Source organism: Ictalurus furcatus, chromosome 17 (genome assembly GCF_023375685.1).
Source record: "Ictalurus furcatus strain D&B chromosome 17, Billie_1.0, whole genome shotgun sequence".
Lineage (NCBI taxonomy): Eukaryota > Metazoa > Chordata > Actinopteri > Siluriformes > Ictaluridae > Ictalurus > Ictalurus furcatus.
The window spans coordinates 2,620,567-2,639,941 of NC_071271.1; the positions used below are offsets into that span (position 1 = coordinate 2,620,567).

Sequence of the window (19,375 nt, forward strand, 5' to 3'; positions counted from 1 at the left end):
GCTTCGGTTTTTTGTTCTCTTGACGATTCTCGAAATGCTTTTTAACTCCCTCATGAACCATTTTTCTTAAATAAGCTAAAGCTGCTTGTGCTGGCGAGAACAATGGCACTTATTGGCAAGTGTGTGTGTGTCTGTGTTTCATCCCACACATTTCTTCTGGGGCTTTTTGCAGATCGTGACCTCTCATTTGAAACCGCCGCCATAATCGTTCAAACACGCGCCCCACACACACATACACTACCACCGGTTGTTCATGTTGCCATGAAAGCATGTAACAGAATTGTTTCAATTTGTTTTCTCACTAGTGTTTTTTTAGTTGTTGTTGTTGACTGTAGGCTCACAGGAAGCTGGAAAGTGACGCGTGACGCGTCCTCTCTGAGCTTTTTCCACTGAAGTGATGAATGTGTGTTTAAATCACACACACACACACACACACCTATCAGGATGTGTTGTTACATTGCACTGTTTCATTCTGTAGGTTTTGCGCTGCTGTAAGCTCCTTTGTGGTAATTTATGAATGTGTTTGTGTCACAGTGATGCATTAGTCACAAACGCGCGACACAAACTTATCACCATCTGCATTCATGTAAGGTGTTCCTACACCACAGAAATCTTCGGACTGCCTTAGATCTGCGTGCACGCCGATCTAAATACAATACTTTTGCCACTCACGGATATGTAATGTTTATATAAAAAAAACTTTATAAAACGTTATAAAGGTTATAAAGAAAGACCTACAGTTAACTAATCAGACTCAGAGGAATTGAACTAATAGTCAATATTGTTATAAAAAATTTTTTTAAAAGAGTGATAAAATGTTCAAGATAGGTTTCGTTTTCTGTGGATAGAACCCTACACCAGAACGTTCCCCAAAGCCCTGGAAGTCACTAAGGACCCTTAACTATCCGACGAATATCAATATTTTATTGAGTGAAATATCTTGTTTGATGCCATCAACTTTCTCGTTGCTAAGCTCTTTATATCAATAAAGAACTTAGCAACGAAAAAGTTGATGATTAAACACACAATCCCGTTCCACACACGCACTAACTTTTTGACCTCAGTCGCTCACAGGGATGTTAATGAGTGGAGACGAAGGCTGTTGGAGCTGAAAGGAGGTGGCGAAGGACAAGGCTGGCAGACTTTCTATAATTCATGCATGTATAAAAAAAAAAAAAAATGCATATCTGCAGATCAACCCTGAGGCCGAAGAGTGGGTGGAATGTAGTGTGTGTGTGGGGGGGTTTAGCCCTTTATGAGGACCAATCGATGAGTTCTGAGATTTAGTTGTTCCCCATGATGCAAAAATAAGTATGATTCATTGTTTCAGTAATATACAAGTCAATGGGAGAGCTCACTGGGTGTGTGTGTGTGTGTGTGGATTGTGACATATTCTTTTCTTCTTTGCAGTTTCTTTTCTCCTGTACGTGACAATATGAGGTGATTACTGAGATTGAAAAGAAAATGAATTTGGCACTCCATTTTCTCCCTCATGGCTCCGCCACATTAGCCCTCGTTTCTCACTTCGCTCTGCACACACACACACACACACACACACACACACACATACAGCGATGGCACACCCGCTCTGCATTAGCATGATGTTAAACGAATATGAGATGTGATTCAGAGCAGCTACAATCACACAGAGAGTGAGAGAGAGAGAGAGAGAGAGAGAGGATTACCAAAGTCATTGTCTTCATGTGTGGGATAATAATAAAAGAAAAATAGTCTGCATGTTCTTTTGTTTCATTCCATTTCATGCTGTCTGTCTCTCTGTCTCTCATTTTTCATAATGCATATAAAAAAATAAAAATTCATAATTATGCGGACACAATTATGCGGTCGTTCAGATTTGAAAGAACATGTTACATAGAGTTTACGTAAAAAATATTTCTCAAAGTCTCTCATGAAAACATGACTTCATCGCTTACACTAAATTTAACTTAAACAAGTTTCTAATCACTTGCTTCAGCGATGTAGTGTGAATATGAACAATTCACGGAGTATTAACAGGATCCAGTTACGTTATGAAATCTCGCGAGGATGTTCACGCTGACGCAAAGAAATGAGTGTAGTAGTAAAATGAGCTTAAAGCATTTCCACAAAGGGGAAATGTCACTGACTCACAATTATGTTGGAATTAACAACTCAACGTAACTTAATCATGTGGTTTAGGTCAGAATTTCTATAATGATGATGATGAGATTCGTTATAAGCTGTCATTTCTTTACTAGTTTAAACATTTTTGTGTAAAAAGTTTAAACGCTGTCGCCGTCAGCCATGTTGGATTGGGAGGAGCAATGCTTAATGGAGTAATAAAAATCAGAATAATAATGGATATATAAAATTCTGTTGTTTTGGGATGTGATTTACATCTCAATTTTAAGAGATTAACATTTTAAGATTGATGGAAATAGCTTCTGATAATGGAGGGGGGGGGAACGCAGCATGTCATGTTACCGAGAAACACCTCTGTCCTGAAAATGTTTCCGTGTCGGAAATCTTCATGTTATGGTTTTACCTCTGAATGTTACAAAGTGCTGAAATTGGAGACTCCTTCCAGTGTCATTTACACGTTTTAAGAAAGTTTATGTGGATAATCCGACATGCAAGTCCCTGTGAATGAGCTGTTACTATAGAAACTATACCGTCTTAGAACGAGCGTATTAATATAATCCTGTGATTTGCAGATTTGCACCTGCACTACTGTCAGAGCTGCTGTTTTAGAAAATGAATCAGCACCAATCAGACCAATCAGAATCCAGAATGAGCCAGTTTTTCATCCATTTATTATTAGAAAGAGGTTTAAAAAAATACGAATTAATAACTCGGATGAACGGATTCAGTTTACTCAAAATACTCAAAATAACATTATAAAAACTGCACATCCATTACGATTTCATGAAACCGGTTTTGTATTGTTTAGACTGTGCATCCAATTTACTACATCAGCACATGAAACGGAAAAAAAATACGTTCTTTTCCTGACTGGTCCACTGATTCAGATTTCGGCATTTTTATTCCTGCCAACGCGTCACATTCTCTGTCGGTGTCAGTACAAAATATTCCTCACGGTGCAAAAAAATATGATGACTCTCTCAAGTGCCATTACGTTATTTCCGTACACCAAACAGCTAGATTAAAGATTAAAACCACTGATGGGTGACGTGAACAACGTTATAAGGTAGGGTGGGATACGGTGGGATGTATTAGGCAGCAAGTGAACAGTCAGTTCACGAAGTTGATGTGTTGGAAGCTGGAAAAATGGGCAAGCGTAAGGATCTGAGTGACTTTGACGAGGGCAAAATTGTGATGAGGGTCAGAGCATCTCCAAAACGGCAGGACTTGTGAGGTGTTCCCATTATGCAGTGGTTAGTACCTACCAAAAGTGCTCCAAGGAAGGCGACAGTGTCATGGGCAAACAAAGCTCACTGATGTGTGTGGCAAAAATTGTTCAGGAATGGTTTGAGGAACATGACAAAGAGTTCAAGTTGTTGACTCGGCCTCTAAATTCCCCAGATCTCAGATCGAGCGTCTGTGGGATGTGCTGGACAAACAAGTCCAATCCATGGAGGCTCTACCTCACAACTTACACGACTTAAAGGATCTGCTGCTAATATCTTGATACCAGATATAACAGCACACCTTCAGAGGTCTTGTGGAGTCTATATTTTCAATAGATTTAAGCATAATATTAAAGTATTAATTCCCTAATCCTATTCCTAAAGAAAAATATTTTTAAATCATTTAAATTCAGTAGGTCAATTGTTTTAAATGTAAAAATGTACAATTAAACTCCCTTGCTTTTTTTTTTGTTGTTGTTACTTAATACTCATTATATCGTCTGAAAATGACACTTTTCTCCTCCATAATCACTCACCTCTCCAGTCAGCGTTCACCTCCGCTTACCCACAATGCCTTTGGTGAGTTAGATGATATGAGGGCTCCATAATGAGGCATGCTAATTAAGACAAGCAGTCACACACCTACACACAGACTAGCGAGGGCAGGAGAAGATTCTTTCAGATTTGCCAGGTCGTCTTACACACACATTCGCGCGCACACACTTTCAAAGTGGATACGAGATGTTTCGGGGTCGATCATGTCTCTCGTTAGATTTTTTCACAAGCATGTTATAGAAGCCTAATTATCAGCTTGTACCTGCTCTTTCGCCTCCTTCCACCAAAACATTTTAGAACCTGCGCTCATCAAAGGTTAGCTTCACGATAAAATGTTTTATTTGTGTCAGTGTATTAGTTAATACAGTGGTGCTAGCTGCAAAAGTCTAGTGTGGCTTCAAACAGGAGCTGCAAACTCCTTCGCTCATTAATAACTCGATTAGCACTATGTTAGCTGACTGAACATCATCTTGTCAGACTACGAGCAAAAATACTGTATGAATGAGCATCAAAAATGCTATCTATGACTATTAACGGTCTCATCAATGTTATTATTTACTTTTACATTCATTAGTCCTGATGGAAATGATCCCTAATGCTAACTGGGACCTTAGTGAACACTAGTTAGCTAGCTAACAATAGCTAACTACGTTCAATACTTATTTCCCCCACTGTAGCTGGCTAGCATGAATTTTTTTTTTCTACAAAGCTAACTAAAAACCTAGTTGGTAGTTTTTTCAGTCATTTCAGCTGAGAACTTTTGCGAGCAGTTTCCTCAGTCTGACTGACAATATCATCCAACATTTTGAATATCAACAACAATAAACTCATTAATTACTAGTGATTCATTGATACCTTTTTTGACGCTTATTTTCACTCATTAGTGTTGTCTGTAGATGTTTGTTTTCGCTGTGTGCTGCTACCAGTGAACTTATTGTGCTGAGTTGAAGATGTCAGTTGTATTGAAGGATGATGTCCTGGTTCCCCCTGTAGATTTTTTCAGAGAGCACAGCTTACAGTCTGCTTTACTTTAGTCATTAATCGTGAAATATGTCCAGATCAATGTCACTTTGTGTCATTTGTCATAGCATATGTCACATTGTATCACCTAGTATTGATGTTGGTATAAGAGCATTTTTTATAATTTTTTTTACCTTATACTACTATCTGTACCTCTATACCACTGTTGATGAGGATGACGACGATGATAATGATGACACTGATGCTAATTTTGTTTCTGTTTTATGTCTCAACAGCTGAGACCCTGGACGTGGGTGAGTATTTGGAAATTTCCGGCATCATGCGCACTCAGGCCGGCCGCTACGAGTGTAAGGCTAACAACGACGTCGCTACACCCGACGTCAAGTACGTCAACGTGGTCGTCAACTGTAAGTATCTGAGTCCAAAGATGAAAAAAGGACAATTTCCTGTCATGATAACTACTTCACTTTAGTTGACAGATTATTATTAACTGGAGATTTTTTATATTGACATTTGAAGGGGTGTTTTTTTTTTTTTTAAAGAAAAATTAATTCCTGTTTTTATTGGCTAGCATTTTAGTTGACAAATATTCAGAGTTTAGTGCCCTTAAATTAGTAATATCTGTCTACTCATAGCCTTCATAGTCACTTGCTAGCATCTGGTATTAGCAAAGAACACATAAAACATAGCTATGACAATTCATATATTCACCTTTATTATTTCTTTCGAATTTTCTCAACGCTAACCGTAGCTGCAATGAGCATTAGTTAGCTAGCTAGCTAGCTTGACCTTTGCTACAAAACTAATTGTGTTTAAACAGCCAAGTTGTATTTTCAGCTGAGAGAACTCTTATTTCCTCAGTCCGAGAGACGATACCATCCACCATTTTAAATCTCTACAACAAAAACAATATTATATCCTAATTATAAGCTTCAGGAAAAGAGTGTTTTCTTTGCGACTATAGAGATCCACCGCAACGATACAGATCCACCAGCGATCAAATAAATAAATAAATAAATATATAAATATGTCCTTAATAGTGTGTTAGTACATTACAATGAATATATAACAATACTCTGTGGCCTGGTAATATGCTAATATCTCATGCAAGTAAATTTTGAGATTAAATAGTTTATTATAGACCAATACAGAAATGCTTTGTCATTGATTGATTGATTTTTATTTATTCTTTTCATATTTTGCCTGTGGCAATATCATTATCTCCATGCCTCAGACATAAATTAGCAATCAGCACATTTTAAAAAAGTTATCAGAAGCATGAAAAAGCTTTCAACTCGTGCAGCAGTCTTATTTCGTCTCGTTCCTGCTGATATTTGCCTCAAACGTCAGGGCTGATATCGAAAACTGACCTTTTTGTCTGCACGGGTCGACTCGTGTTTATTTCGGCGCCCCCTCCAGCACCGTCTCTTTAGCCCTGCTGCCGAGTGCGTCTCATTCCTCACGACTTTCCTTTGCACCCAAGTGGCATATAACAAAACACGCCTGAAAGCCTGTCCTTGCCAATCAATCCTACCTGCTGTTCATGAAGAAAGGGGTTTGCAACGCCACAGACCAGGGTTTTTTTTTTTTTAGCATATTATTCAATTTATTTTTTTGTTGCTATTTATAATATATTAAATCAACTGATTCGTTTGCAACAAATCAAACTGAATTGCAATAACGGATTTATCATAAACGTATAATCATACAGTACAATCAAACTCCTTCTATCGATGTTAAATAAATTGCAGAAAACTTCATATCAATTGTTTCTAATCTGTTTACTGTAGAAACGATAACAAATTAAATCAAGCGAAACAGCTGCACTACAGGTCAGAGCTGCTCTTATAGAAAATGAATCGACACCTTCTGACCAATCAGAATCCAGAATTCAAAAGCTCTGTGGTATAAATCTCATTAGGCCAAAAAAATGTAAGACAATTAAGCCTTAAATTTCTCTTCTCGTCCAGATTTCTTCAAAGCCGCTTTGTGACCACGTGTGCTGTTAGAATTGCTTTATTAAAAAAATATCATTAAACTGAATTTAGTAGTGCTGGGAATCCTTTCAGCATTTTGACCCACAATGGGTCATACTGAGAGGCAACACAACCAGGACCCTGATGAGCCTGTGTATACAGTCTGAACCCAAACACACACACACACACACACGCTGAATATATTACACTGTTTAATATGCAGCAGCGATGTGTTTATCGGGAAAGTTTCCAGTCTCAGCACCGAGGAGGATAAATAACGTAATATAATACGAGGATCATAATCTATAACCGCGCTAGAGCCGCTGTGTGTTTATCTCGGGCTGTGACTCAGTGTAATATATTTTACAGCGATGGCTGCAGTGTGTCGCTCTCCTCAGCTATTCATCTTCTTTTATCCTTGGGAAATTTAGCCTTTTGTTTTCTATTGTGTAGAAGATGAAGGTTTTGTTTATGTTGGAACTCTCTCTCGTATAGATCCACCTTTTATTAAAGGGGCTAAGAGCTCGGAGACACAGGTGGGACGTCCCGGAGTTCTGCAGTGCGACGCCACAGCAGTGCCCAAACCAGAGTTCGAGTGGTACCGAGACGACAAAAGGTACAATCTCTGCTAGCATATACACCTATTACGCTTAGCATAGAGTGACTGTTGCTTACCGGAGAGTAACTGATACTACTATTAAATAACACTGAGAGCAAGACTGCTAGTTAATACACTTAGCCATGCGTGTCATGGTCCAAGTCCGGGCCGGAGCCTCTGGGTGTTTTTTTTTTAAACCCCCCATTTTTCCCCTTACCCGTGTTTCCAGTGTTTGCTCTCCCTCTTGTTTCTGTTTGTGTGGGTGCTTGTCCCTGGGCGTGACACTCAACTTCTTGAGAGATAATTCTGCTAGTACATTTGCTTAGCATAAGGTTCTAAACCCATTAGCAAATTAATTTAAATGCAGACACTAATTAGACTACTAAATTTGCTTATCATAGAGGGACTAATCCCACTAGTAAAATTGCCTAGCATGCAAAGACTATGCAAATAATTACTTAAAATGTAACATAATAATTACATGTGCTTATCATGCATAGACTAATCCCCCTAATACATTTGTTTCACTTGCAGAGACTAATCCCACTAACAAAATTGCTATTAAATTTGGTAAGAATACAAAACTAATCACACTAGTAAGTTTGCTTAGCATGTAGAAACTAATCCCACTAGTACATTTGCTAAGTATACAGAAACTAATGGCACTATTGAATTTGCTTAACATGTAATGAAAAATATATACGTAATAATAATAATAATAATAAATAATAATAATCTCACTAGTAAATGTGTATGGGATGCAGAGACCAATCCCACTAGTTAAAGTAAAAACTAATCCCACTACTAAGGTTGCTTAGCATATCGAAACTAAACATTCTAGTACATTTTCGTAGCATATAAAAACGAATCCCACTACTTAATTAGGAACTACTCCACTTAGTAAATGTTCTTAGCATGCAGAGACTAATCCCACTGGTAAAACTGCTTAGCATTCAAACAGGAATTCTACTAGTAACTTTGCTTAGCATAGGGTTCTAAACGCATTACCAAATTAGTTTAGAATGCAGAGACTAATTAGACTAAAAAAATTTATCATCATCATAGAGGGACTAATCCCACTAGTAAAATTGTTTAGCATGCAAAGATTAATCCATTTTAATTCATAATTAATTTAAATTTAACATAATTACATGTGTTAATCATGCAGACTAATCCCTCTAATACATCTGTTTAACTTGCGGAGACTAATCTCACTAGCAAAATTGCTTGTTGTATATGGACTAAACCCAATAGAAAATTTGCTGAGCATACAGAAATTAATGCCTTGAATAAATTTACTAAACATACAGAGACTAATCCCTCTGCGCAAAAAGAGACTAATCCCACTTTAAAAGTACTTACAGACTAGTACATTTCTTTTTTCACAGAAGGTCTAATCCCAGTAGTTTGCTTGGCATAGAGGGACTAATCAAGAATGCATAGATGAATCGCAGTACTACATTTCATTAGCATAAGGGCCTAAACCCACTAGGGATTTGCATGCAGGGGCTAATCCCTAATAATGAAGCGTTAAAAAAAAAACACTGAGCTTCTGGTGGATTAGCCACACTTACTGTACAGATACTTTATATACTAATAAATACAATGACCAATGAGCAAATACCCCTGCTAGTGAACACAACATAGAGGAACTGTTTGAACCTGAATTCACTGAGCGTGTGTGCTTCTATTTACTATAAAATATTGTAAAATGTTCTCTAGTGCGTTAGTCCTGCTCATATGCTAATGTTTCAGCCTGTAAACATTTTCATTACATGCATTTCCCTGTCTATTATTGACATGTTTATATCTTCTAAAGTTGTTCTGTGCAGCGTAGTACAGGTTCGCTTAATTATAAATTTCTCTCTCTCTAGGCTGTCGAACATGCAGGGGATTAGTATCCACATCATTGGCTCTCGCACTGAGCTCATTGTGGCCAACGTCACAGAGGACGATTACGGAAACTACACCTGCGTGGCCACCAACCGGCTGGGCATACACAATGCTAGTGTGTTTCTCTACAGTGAGTACACACATGACACACACACACACACAAAAAAAAAAACACACTGTCACACATACATTAGGTAATGGTTAGGCTGGGTTTTGGTTAATGGCTGTTAATAAAATATAAATAATTAGTATTTTAAAAACTGCAGTAAATTTGGATAGCATGCAGAGACTAATCCTCTAAAATACTTAGCATGCAAAGAGTAATCCCACTTAGTAAATGTGCTTAGCATGTAGATACTAATTACAGTGCAGCTACTTAGCATATGGGGACTAGTAAATTTACTTGACATGCAAAGACTAATCCCCTAGGGAATTTGATTATAATGCAGAGACTTGTCCTACTAATCCCATTAATCAACTGCCTCACCTGAAGGGACAAACCCCACTAGAAGAAAATGATAGGCATAGAAGAACTAATGCCACTAATACACTTGATTAGCATACAAAAACTAATCGCACTAGTACATTTCCTTATTCCACTAGATTATTTTTGACATAGAGACACTAATCCCACTAGAGAATTTGTTTAGCATGCAAAGACTAATCCCACTGGTGATCTTTTTAGCATACAGAATTTAACCCACTAGTAAATTTGCTCATCATTGAGAGACAAATCCTACTAGTAAATGTACTTAGCATAGAAAGACTAATCCCCCTAGGAAATGTGTTTATCATGCAGAGTCTAAACCTACTAATCCCACCAGTATGTTGCAGAACATAGAGGGTAGATTGCCTAACTTAGAAGAACTAATGCCACTGATACATTTGTTCAGCATAGAAAAATAGTCCCAGTAGTAAATGTCCTTATGATATATGGACTAATCCCACTAGACAATTTTTAGCATGCATATATTAATCCTGCTGGTAATCTTTTTTTTTTTTTTTTTTTTTTAGCATGAAATGATTTGAAACCCACTAGAAAAGTTTGCTTATCATAGTGAAACTAATCCCATTAGAAAATGTGTTTAGCATGCAGAACATTTGCTTATCATTAAGGAACTAACCCTACTAGAGTTGTACTTAGGATGCAGATGCTAATCCCGCTAATAAATTTGTTTATCATACAAAGACTAATCTCACTAATTAATGTGCTTAGCCCAGGGTGTCTATTTTATACTAGGAATATATGTAGTTAATCAAATTCCAGAATTTCAGTTGTGGCATGGTCTTGTTTACAACTTTTCTGTATAAAATCTAACTAATTGTTTGTCAAACAGTCTTACCTGGGGGAAACTCATAAAGCAAAGTCACCCTAATGTGCTTATGATAATAACAGCAGCTCACAAACCTTTATTTCATAACAACCACAGGCGAATCATCTTATTAAAGAGCTATGAAACAGTACAAACCTCACTTACAGTTTTCAAATGAGGCAGGTTGTTTACACATGCCAACCTAATCAGAGGATAATTCATTTTATTTATCTTAATATAAAATAATCAAACAGATGTTTGGAGAAATTTTCCAGGATGCAATTCACATCGTGGCCACCAGATGTGGCCACCAGATAGTTTACATAGTTTTGTCATTATTAACTAGGTTTAAAGTTTGTAAAGCATCCTCAGGTTTCAGAAAGGCAGACTATTATTTATTATTATTATTATTATTGCCAAGTTCTTAGAATGCATTCCTCACTTTCGCCAGCAGATGGCACACTGCACCAATGAATGGCTTGTCAATGGCTTATCATTTCTACAGGAATTATTTAAATATATAACACACACACACACACACACATTATATATATATATATATATATATATATATATATATATATATATATATATATATATATATATATATATATAGTATATGTATATGAAACGTAAAGAGTTTACTTGTAATCTTAGTTGTAATTTTTTTTTACAATAATCTTGAAGGGTGCCAATGATTTTGGAGTTGTCTGTTTATTATATAAATTTCATTAGAATTTGCATCATTTAGTTATTCAGCATCTCACACACACTTGTTTATTTTCCTCTCTCTCTCTCTCTGTGTGTGTTCAAGGACCTGGAACCGGGCGGGACATCAATGGCTCCGCCTCTGTGTGTCAGTCATTGTGGCTTCTCCTTCTGCCCCTCCTCCTGCCTCTACTCAAGTGTTAATGCTTAGCGCTGCACTCCTTCACCACAACGCTCCTTATCCCGCTCTTCTTCATTCCTCCTCTCACTCTAACTCCCGCCTTCTCCTCTCTCCGTCAGACTGTTTGCATTTCCATTCAGTATAAACCGTGCCTCCTTGCACGCAAATCTAGGTACACTTCCAATTACAAAAGTTGAACAGAACGGGCTAGTCGTGTGCTTTAGTGTTGAAATTTTCAAAATGAGAATGGATTACCAGACCTGAAAGGAAGCAGCAAGATGCTCTTTCTATGATAAATTGTTATTATTTACTCGTTTGTTTTTTTTACTTTGGCTTGTTTTGTTACATTCGCAAAATCTAGCGAGAGCTATATAACGCTAACGGCAACAAAATCAACCAATTCGTTGAAAAGTAACACAGATTAGTATCAATTTATCCAGAAATTCCCTTCAGTATGTGTCGAATGTGTACCATGAATGTCTAGCGTTAGACTTAGCAACTAACACTTAGCATCATTGTCTGGAAAGTAGCCAGTCAGTAACTTTTTTGGAACCTTTTGAATCTTTGCAAAATACTATAAGAAGCACTCGGAATGTCTCCTGGACTTTATTAGCACCTCATTCAGTTTGGGCTAACCAGCTAGCAGACATGTATACGTAATGCCTGACTCTAAAAGCGCTAAAAGGTAAACTGTAAGCTAACAGTGAAAAATCTAACAAACTAGTCAGGAATCTTTGTATACAGCAGGCCTGTGAAAAGCTTTGAAATAAAAACATAGTGAGACCTCACTTCCTGTTAGCAAACTCAAAGTTAGTGAGGGAGCGTAGATAGCTGCTGTGTAATTGAAGCGGTTGAATTTAAAATGAATGAACAGATTTGGTTTGTGAGAGCAACACATCCTCCACACTACGACCTCACAATTCACAAATCCCTGTGTGGTGACTGTGAAAAATGAAATGTTATAAATGAAACGGTCAATATTAGCGCTTAGAAAGCCAGGGGTCTGAGGTATGTTTTCATACGAAATGGCTCTTGCTAGAATTCCCACAGGTGAGAGTTTTAATTAAAAGGGAATCTCTTGTTGCACTACTTGAACAACAGAATCAAAAACTGAGGGTGTGTGCCGAGAGATGATGATCGTTGTTATTATTTTATTTTATTGTTGTTGTTTTACTCCACATGTAAAACAAGTTCTGTTCTGACATGTTGGGCGTCACTTTAATGAAATCTCATTAAACCATATTAACCGTGTTTCTGCGGGGGGAAAAAATGTTCCATCACTTTACTGTGTCCATTTGTGGAAAACGTACCATACTGCTAATCTGTGTGAGACTTTTTTTTTTGGACTGAAATGTACGACACCAATGAATGCTCTGCTTCTTCTTCTTCTTCTTCTTCTTCTTCTTCTTCTTCTTCTTCTTCTTATTATTATTATTATTATTAAAATAATTCTCATTTCTTTTATGAATTTTTCAAATGGAAGCTCACAAAGCTGTTTTTTCTCTTTTTTTCATTCAAGATTTCAATTAACGTTGTATATATGTACTTGAATCCATTGTCCTTATATATAATTATATATATATAAATATATTATAAAAAAAATGAATATATTATGTCCATGTTTCTTAATAGGCTAGTGGATTTGTCGAGGATTAACTTGTAGTGTTGCATCTCGGTGCACCCTGTAAGTAAAATCGATTAGGAGACAAAAAGATTTTAAATATCGGGGGAAAAAAACAACGCGTTACTGTAACTTCTCGGATGAAAGTTAGAGCAACTGTACCTTTGCGCTGATCTTCATATTTTTCGTTTTTTATATAACTTAACGATGATTCCAGTACAAAAATGAGGAAGCTACAGTATTGTGCCGTTTAAGATGAATTATAATGTTTGTTATAAAATTCTTTATAATTTCACTTGCTAGGTTTATGTTAAGGCTACGTTTGGCATTTTGTTTAAATGCGACATGGTTCTCCATCGTATTGTCCACCTTGTAGATTCATTTAAAAATCTTCGTAAAGTTACGAAGGATGCTCGATTTTTCTCCTTGACTTACGACGTGCTTACACTGCGTGCCCCGCCCACAATTGTGATTGACAGCGCCATCAGCCAGTGAGCTGGGTCGATGCCTTGTTAAATCTACAAACATGTCTCTGTCCTAAATGCTAGAATTCATGACTAGTTAGCAAAACTCCTCAAAAACCAAAACAACTCTTGTTAGAAATGGTGCCATGTTAACTAAATGTAGCTACACAGCTATGTTATCTGTATTTAGAGGTCGTATTTGTTAAGTTTCCCTTTTTTTTTTTGTTGCAAGCATTTAGGTGGTAGAGCGCTAACTCATGGGTTACTAAACTAACAGGCGATTAGCTAGCTACTACTATTACTAACTATGTTGGACAGTTCTAGCATTTGGGATACAGCCATAGAACTGTGTGTGATTGAACTTCTTCACAGTTTAGAGTAGGCGAAGCTAATCATAAAGGGCTAGCGATTCCCTTTAGGCTAAATTTTTTCCCTCCCGCAAAATATTCAAACGATTGCTTTACCTGAATAATTCCACAGTATATGTCCTCCTACTCTAAAATGTGACTGTTTTGCGTCCCACCTGTTGAATGCTGATGTGCAAATGTGTGTATATGTTTGAGTTTTATGTGGATGCACAGACTTACACAAGCTACCAGGTCCAGCTAACAAACAGCTGCCTCACGTGTTAGCCTTTCACGCCCACATAACTTTGTTTTCCTGTACATTTTTTGGTTGTTGTTTTTTTCCCCCATACGTATCTGTGAAGTTTACACCCTCATTACATCGCAGCAACATTTTGTAACAGCTTTGTTTTGTTCCAAGGTTACTGCAATCAATTTCTTAAAAATCGTACGTACTGTAAAAGTACCGATGAAACGTTCAGAAGCTAAATAAAGTCATTTGAATTTGACATGATGCGATTAAACTGGTGACTTTTTTTCTTTCTTTTGTGTTTGTTCGTTCGTTAGTTCATTTGTGGTGGTGTGTGACTTATGGTGTGAATTCTTTCATATGAAGAACAAATAAACTAACAGATCTCGAACATAATTTCTTGGTCCAACTGTTCCTTTAGAGTCTATTTTTATTATTATTATTATTACTATTATTATTATTACCTCTATTAATTTTGATTTATTAGTAAATAATCAGTTCAAAATTTCTTCCAAATACCTTTCTTTTTTTTTTTTTTTTAAACAGCAGATTAAATATTCACAAAATTATAAGCGAGGTCATGTGGATGCACTTTATAACCAGCTTGCTAAATAATTTCGTATATATATATGTGTGTGTGTGTGTGTGTGTTTTGATTTTATATATATACAGTAAGTATTGAACTTGTCAACAGTTTTTCAGTAACTATATTTCCAATGAGGTTAATCACATGAAGTTTTCACCAGACACCAGTATTAACTCAAGAAATCCGGAAATATAAAGAATTCACAACAATAAAGTCTATAAATAAAGTTATGTGTAATAAAGTGGAATGACATGGGGAAAAAAAGTATTGAAAACACTAAGAAAAAGCAGTTCTCCAAGGCAAGGAACCAGCTGAAATCCATAAGTAATTATACCTCCTATCTGTGCAAATTAATATCAACGGGGCTGATAAATTAATATTAATTGATGGTCTATAAAAAGGCTTTTCGTTACCAAGGTGTCACACAAGAAACATCTCATGATGGGTAAAAGCAAAGAGCTCTCCCAAGACCTTCAGAACCTTATTGTTGTGAAACATATTGATGGAATCGGATACAGACGTAGTGAAAAACTTCTGAATCCTCCAGTAAGCACCATTATCCACAAGTGGAAGCAACATCACTCCATCATCAACCGGCCACATGCAGGAGCTCCTCACAAGATTTCTGACCAGGGAGTGAGAAGAATAGTAAGAAGCATAGCCCAAGAGCCAAAGACCACTCAGAAAGAGCTCCAGAAACACTTGGAGGCAGCAGGTACGATTGTCACAGAGAAAACAATAGGCAATGCACTCCACTGCTCACGCTCACCCCGAAAGACTCCATTACTAAAGAAAAGGCATGACGAAGCTCATTTAAAGTTTGCTACAACTCATTTGGACAAGCTTATGAAATACTGGGAGAGTGTAGTCTGGTCAGACGAGAGCAAAATTGAACTTTTTGTCTGTCATACTACCTACCATATTTGGAGAAGAAATGGCACTGCACATCACCCTAAAAACACTATACCAACAGTGAAGTTGGGAGGTGGAAGCATCATGGTGTGGGGCTGTTTTTCATCACATGGTACTGGCAGACTTCATATAATTGAAGGAACGATGAATGGAGCACATTTCTTGAGAAGAATCATCTGCCATCCACCAGGATGATGAAGATGAGATGTGGGTGGACTTCCAGCAGGACAACGATCCAAAACATACAGCAAAGGAAACTCTTAATTGGTCTCAGAGAAAAAAAAATTAAGGTGTTAGAATGGCCCAGACAATCACCTGACTCGAATCCAATTGAACAAGTTTTAAAGACAATATGTTTAGAAGAACGGGCACCTGAATACTGCAACCCATTAATTTCTTCAGACAGGAAGCGTCTTGAAGTGTCATTACAAACAAAGGCTTCTCCACTAAGTATTAAATACATTTCAGTTAGCGTGTTCAATACTTTTTTCCTGTGTCATTCCACTTTATTACACATAACTTCATTTATTGACTGTAATGTTTAAATTTCTTTGAATGTGTGGATTTATTGAGTTAATACCAAAGTGTTCTCAATAATAATAATAATAATAATAATAATAATAATAATAATAATAAATCCATCCAGCCGTTTTCTGTAGCACTTATCCTACACAGGGTTGCAGGGAGCCTGGAGCCTATCCCAACGAACTCGGGGCACAAGGCTGGATGGGGTACCAACCCATGACAGGGCACAATCATACACAGTTGCACACTATGGACAATTTGGAAATGCTAAATAGCCTACAATACAAGTCTTTGTACTGGGGAGGAAACCGGAGTACTCAGAACAAACCCCCGAAAGATCGGGAGAACTCCACGCACACAGGGCGGATGAAAAATTCTAACCCCCAACCCTGGGGGTGTGAGGCATATGTGCCACTGTACCCCCCAATAATAATAATAAGAAGAAGAAGAAGAAGAATGTTTGCGTGTCCATACAGACACTGACGCTCTCACTCATTCTCTGATATTACAAGAAGCCAAACTATTCAGAACTATGCTCATTACTGATTATTATCGTTCTCAGCTAAAATTCAGACAGTGCACATTGCACACAGTGATATCTGATTTTTTTTTTTTTTTTAGAATCAAAAATCAAAGTGTTGTGAAACTGATTATAACTTATCACAAGCATAATTATGATCTCTTACATTCACCAGATTGTTTTGCTTAAAAGGAAGTCACACTCATTTTTTTATTTTTAATAGGGTTACACTTAAAAAGTTGTCAGGTCTAGTACAGGCATTTATAAATATTTGTTTTCTCATCGAAGCTCCCACTGCAATTCCTCACCCCTCACAGTGTGAACAATTTAGTTCCATTTTATTTGTGTAGTGCTTTTAACAATGCACATTGTCCCAAAATAGCTTTACAGAAATATATACATTCAGGACATAGATTTTAAATGTATGAATCTATCCCTAATGAGCAGCCAGAGGTGACGGTGGTGAGGAAGAAACCTTGAGAGGAACCAGACTCAAAAGGGAACCCATCCTTATCTGGGTGACACCGGATAGTGTGATAATAAATAAATCCCTTCTAGAATACCTTGGCCCCAAACACCTTGGAAGTGTGTCTCATTCCAGCGTCTCACCAGCGGACACTTTCAGAAGAAGGAGACAACCACCAGGAACACACCTTCTCTCAAGACTGAATGGTCATAACAAATCATACACTACATCTTTCAAATATTCATTATTTCAAAGTAGTTAATAGGCTTGTAGACAGTTTTGCCCATCAACTGAGGGGACTCAATTGAGGAAATGTGGACTAGGGCAAGTATCGTTGTTCTTGTCGTCTCATCTTCATGTTCCAGCTTTGAGGGGTTCCAATGTAAATGTCAAGTACATTTACAGGTGCATCTCAAAAAAACTGAGTTCATTTATTTCCATAATTTCATTAAAAAAGTGAAACTTTCATTACACATAAAGTGAAATATTTCAAGCCTTTTTTTGTTTGTTTGTTTTAAACGTGATGATTACGGCTTACAGCTCATGGAAATCAAAAATCCAGTATCTTAAAATATTAGAATAAAGAATTTATATTTATAAAAAACAAAGTTTGCAAGAACTTTAACAGGAAGTTCAAGTGACATTAAAGTTAAGAAATACAGTTTAACATTGTGTTCTTGGATTCAGAGACTGAAACCATCAACTGCAAAGTCAACAAAATATTTCACATTTAGAAACTTAGGGAAAATAGGGACATTTCCAAACCAAGCCCACTACAATAACACACACACACACACACACACACACACACACACACACACACTCTGCAGGTCACTGTTTGTGTGTGCGTAAAGGCCCTCCTGCTGGTCGGGTTAGAGCATTACACACTGTCTATCTTGGTAAATATACTTAAATATCATTTTAATTAATTAAGGATTATTATTTAATCGTTATTTTGATCTTTACATTATTATCTGTAAAAAAAAAACATGATAAAGTGATACACAAATATGTATTATTATTATTAACAGGATCTGTCTTTGATTAATGCGGTTTGCTGCTTTATTGTGGTTAATTATAATTATTAACTCAGTTAATCCCTGCAACACTTGAATGTATTTTAGGAAATCACAGATTGTTTCAGACAAAAGGTTCCGTTAGGTTCTCTACTGCATCCGGTTCTCAGCTGTGAGGTTGTGGAGCTTCAGAGCTGTAGGTGAATACACAATAAAAAAATTACTGAATTGAGAGAAAAAATTCTGATCTAAATAATAATAATAAGGAAAAATACAGTTCCACTACACATATTCAGTCAGTTCTTGGCCCCTAATAACGACACTTTAGAGCCTCCAGAGAAAGTAACCAGTGTAAAGGGAATTACTGATCTGACCACATGACCTCCACAATTCTGGATATTTTTAAATATTTTATATTCAAATATAATTTTATTTGTCTTTCCCTCTGTGTCTTCATGATTTCTTTTATGGATTTAGTGATCTCTGTGTGCTATTCAAATGATTAAGTGGTGAGAATAAAAACACAGGATGACATGGAACAAATAGTTGGGTCTGGTGTACAATCAGGGTTTGCCTCATTAGCATAATAGCAAAGACATCTTGGAACTGGGAAGCTACTATGGAGTCCTTAAGCAGGAGTCTTATCTTTTCAAAGAGACCTGTCTGAGATAGTATGTTTCTCTCTGTATCGTGTGTGATGGCGTGGGAGAGGGTGGAGGAGGGTGAGTGACCAGTGATAGTGTGGGTGAGAGGTTTTTATACAAAGTCTGTAGTCCACACACTCATTTGCTGCTCCATTCATTTCACTCTATGGGTGATGCAGGACACACACACCACTGCCTCCATCACACCTTCATACTGCTACAGCACCAATTTTTATTCTTAAACCTGCCAAAATACAGATTAGATCCAGAAGGTTCAGTAACCACAACAATGACCCTTACTCACATCTAACATTCCTTGTATCAACGTCAAGTCCAGGTTTCTTCTTATAAGCATTATGCACCTGTACCTGTTACTTCTGTGGTGTAGTAGTTAGAGGGTGCCAGTACTGCGGCTCCTGATGGTTCAGGTTCTAATATGCCTTTTGGCTGGTTTAAGAATAAACTGTGCTGTTTT

At 37.0% G+C, this 19,375-nt stretch overlaps 1 protein-coding gene across 4 annotated transcripts in view; it reads left to right on the top strand.

Annotated features, from left to right (window-relative positions):
• lsamp (limbic system associated membrane protein) overlaps nucleotides 1-15,999 on the top strand; it is a 690,614-nt gene extending 674,615 nt beyond the window's left edge. For all 4 annotated transcript variants that reach the window (XM_053647175.1, XM_053647177.1, XM_053647176.1 and 1 more), the window contains 4 exons: nucleotides 5,159-5,290; nucleotides 7,355-7,475; nucleotides 9,332-9,480; nucleotides 11,478-15,999. In XM_053647175.1, coding sequence (XP_053503150.1) covers nucleotides 5,159-5,290; nucleotides 7,355-7,475; nucleotides 9,332-9,480; nucleotides 11,478-11,575 — 500 coding nt within the window. In that variant the 3' untranslated portion in view covers nucleotides 11,576-15,999. The remainder of the gene's footprint in view (nucleotides 1-5,158; nucleotides 5,291-7,354; nucleotides 7,476-9,331; nucleotides 9,481-11,477) is intronic.
• Nucleotides 16,000-19,375: the final 3,376 nt, after the last annotated feature.